At 50.7% G+C, this 2,950-nt stretch overlaps 1 protein-coding gene across 1 annotated transcript; it reads right to left on the bottom strand.

Moving 5' to 3' along the window:
- Nucleotides 1-207: 207 nt before the first annotated feature.
- On the bottom strand, nt 208-603 carry LOC119375211 (ubiquitin-conjugating enzyme E2 Z). Its single transcript, XM_037645396.1, has one exon. It carries the CDS (start codon nt 601-603, stop codon nt 208-210), a length of 396 nt encoding a protein of 131 aa, XP_037501324.1.
- Between the last annotated feature and the right edge of the window lie 2,347 nt (nt 604-2,950).

The following is a 2,950-nucleotide window of genomic DNA, read 5'->3' as shown; positions in this document are numbered from 1 at the left end:
CATGAGTGTGTTCATTTTAGTATAATGAACATCATAAACAACTTTTCTTTGGCTTACAATTCAACACAATTTGAAATCTTTTCCGGAGCGTGCACATTAAATAAAAGGTCTTGCTCGCTTGTACAGTCTGAAAAAAAAATTTAAAAATCACACATTAACCTTTCTGCACATATTGAGGCATGCGTTACAGAAACACACGAGGGTCACTTATTCCTCTTCGCTGTTCCTAGCTTTCAGTAAATCGCGGACTTCTGTTTCCAGTGTCCGGAGTCTCGTCACCAAAACTCCGAACTGGTAATAACCCCGCACGTTGCCAGGTTGGCAGAAGGGCATTGCCATACCTGTCAGGTTCTGGTTGGACCCCAACACCTTTATGTATTTCTCTATGTTGTCCAGAAAGCTTTGCAGCATGGCCGTCATCAGGGGCGGCGGGCACAGTGAGGATCCGTTGATGCAACACTCGACGGCGTCGCACACGGCCACCCGGATCACCTCGTGTTGCGCTTTAAGGCAGGAAAATTCGCAGACGTGTTGCTCGGTGCCCCAGTATGGTAACTCGGCCATCAGCGACTGTAGCGAGACCAGCACGCTGGCGACGCTCATCGCAGGGCTTCACTCCACCGGGACTCCACTCAAGTCGGAGGTGCCCAAAATGTTGAGGCACACCTGGCCGCTCTCGTACATGTTCGGGTGGAATCTCACGCGACCTCCGTCCGTATTCATGAGGCGTACGCGGGGCGGCTTCATCGGATAGTCGGGCGGGCACTGTATCAGGAAGTGGAAGAAGCCGCCCTCGTACAGCGTGTCCGTGGGACCCACCACCAGCGCGTGGATCCTCGTGATGTCGCTTTCCTGTGGCGCGATGCACACTCCCGGTGGGGGATCGGTGATCAGGTCCATGATGTCGTGCTTGCAGCGCCGCAAGCACTGCGGCGAAGTTCCCTCGTGCTCGAAGATAACAGGGTTCCATTGTTCCGGTGGAAACACGAGGAGCTTACCGACGTTCTCTCCGCTGCAAGATGAGGCGCATGAAGAAAGTGGATACTCTGCTACGAGCGGGTCCCCGCACTCCTCATCCAAGAACTCATAACTGCTGACGGCTGTCTCGTATTCCATATCATTGCTGCCATAGGAGGTGTCCGGCGAGAGTGGAAACTCTGCGACAAGCGGGTCCTCGGGCTCGTCATCGAGAACTCATTGATGGTGACGGTGGTCGCGTCGTCGATGTCGCTGCTCCCCCACGCGGTATGCGACCCACGTGCGAGCGCTGCGGTAATCGGGTTCTCGGTCTCGTCATCGAACGGGTCGGCATTGAGGGCGCCCAAATGTTCCTGCGGAAGCTTCATCTCGAAGGTGATGGCACGTTTCGCATCCGTTTGGTACTTCAACACCGTTCCAGCATGCGGCTATCCTTTAGCGACAGTCAGGTGGTTTTCAGAATGTTAGGCCAGCGGCAGCGGAAGCAAGACGACAAGTGGAAAAACGCCCCCTTGTGAAATGACACTGGCAGATGCCGTGGTACTGGTCTGATGTTAGGAGGTTAGGAGAGACGCTTTTATCGGCAACCTGTAAGAGGGAGGGGAGTGAGGAGGGTGAAAGACAGGTGGGTGGAGAGGGGGCTGCGCCTTTTTCAGTTCAGAGATTCGCTCCTCCAGTACCTCCCGCCTCCCCACTATTTTGTGTCGCAAAAGAACTTTCCCTTCCTCAAATCACTTCTAAGAAGAAAACGAAAGGCAGGGACGATTTAACTAAGGATGCACGGCGGCCTTTTTGGTGACTCATAGCATCCAAAGGGCTAGCGCTTACAAGACTGGACAAAGCGAATGACTCATAAACACACGCACAGCGCTGCCTATGTGTGCTTATGTGTCATTCCCTTTGTCCCGTCTTGGGTGTGCTATACCTTTGGATGCAGATGCGAGTGTTCAGTGAATACCATAGTTTCTTGTGTTAATGAGAACTAACCGACAGTAATGCCAACGAAACAGGCCCGTAGCTAAGGGGGGGGCAGCCCCCCCCCCCCTAAAGTTTTGTTGAAGTACGTGTTTTCATCAAAAATAAATAATGAAAATAGGTGTTTTTCTAGAAAAACTCAAGGTTTTAAGCAAGTGCCCCCCCCCCCCCCGAATAAAATTCCTGGCTACGGGCCTGCAGTGAAAGTATAGGGGATGTTACATGTAGTAATTAGGATATAAATGTGAAGAAAATAAAGTGGACGAAAAGCTAACTTGCCTCCGGCAGGGATCCGAACCTGCAACCTTAGAATTGGAAGGTCGCAGGTTACGGTTACCCCGGTGGCAACTGGTGGTGCACGTCTGTAGTGCCGAGAGTTACGAGTTTGAAAGTATCGAAGGGGTCGCTACAATACCCATTCTGTGAATTCCCCCAGTGGTAATTGGTATTCGAAATAGGCCACAGCGTCCCAAAAGTATTTTTGAAATCCGCCTAGTTCTTGAGACCAGTACCGACGTCACTGAGCGCCTTTGTCCAGCCACCCCTATCACCACTAGAAAAACCGAATAATACACGTCGACCATGGACATCGAATCCAGTACTTCCTGCATTTTAGGCGGGCGCTTAATCATCGTTGACTCAGCGTCTCTTTGATGGGGGAAAAATGAGGGAAGAAGCACTTTAACCGCCAATGTTATCAATACAGGTGAAGCGTGCATCACAATTTTTCAATGATAAGAGGCGTAAGCAAGTGAAAAGGATGACTCAGACAAACTTTTCACGCGTCTCATGGCCGTAGGGACATTGTTGTTTCTTAATTATACCGTTGTTTACTCCTTACAGCCCGCTTTCCGTAAACTTGTCCGTAAGAATTACGACTGTGGCTGCACCGGATCTTTTCTTCACCTTTCCACTGAAGATTGTTGACACGACACAAAAAGAAAACTTGCGCCACGACGCTAAAATATATGAGTGTAATCTCCTTGTCCTGCAAAAG

This window comes from Rhipicephalus sanguineus, chromosome 11 (assembly GCF_013339695.2).
Source record: "Rhipicephalus sanguineus isolate Rsan-2018 chromosome 11, BIME_Rsan_1.4, whole genome shotgun sequence".
Classification (NCBI taxonomy): domain Eukaryota; kingdom Metazoa; phylum Arthropoda; class Arachnida; order Ixodida; family Ixodidae; genus Rhipicephalus; species Rhipicephalus sanguineus.
This window is presented reverse-complemented; position numbering and strand designations above follow the sequence as displayed.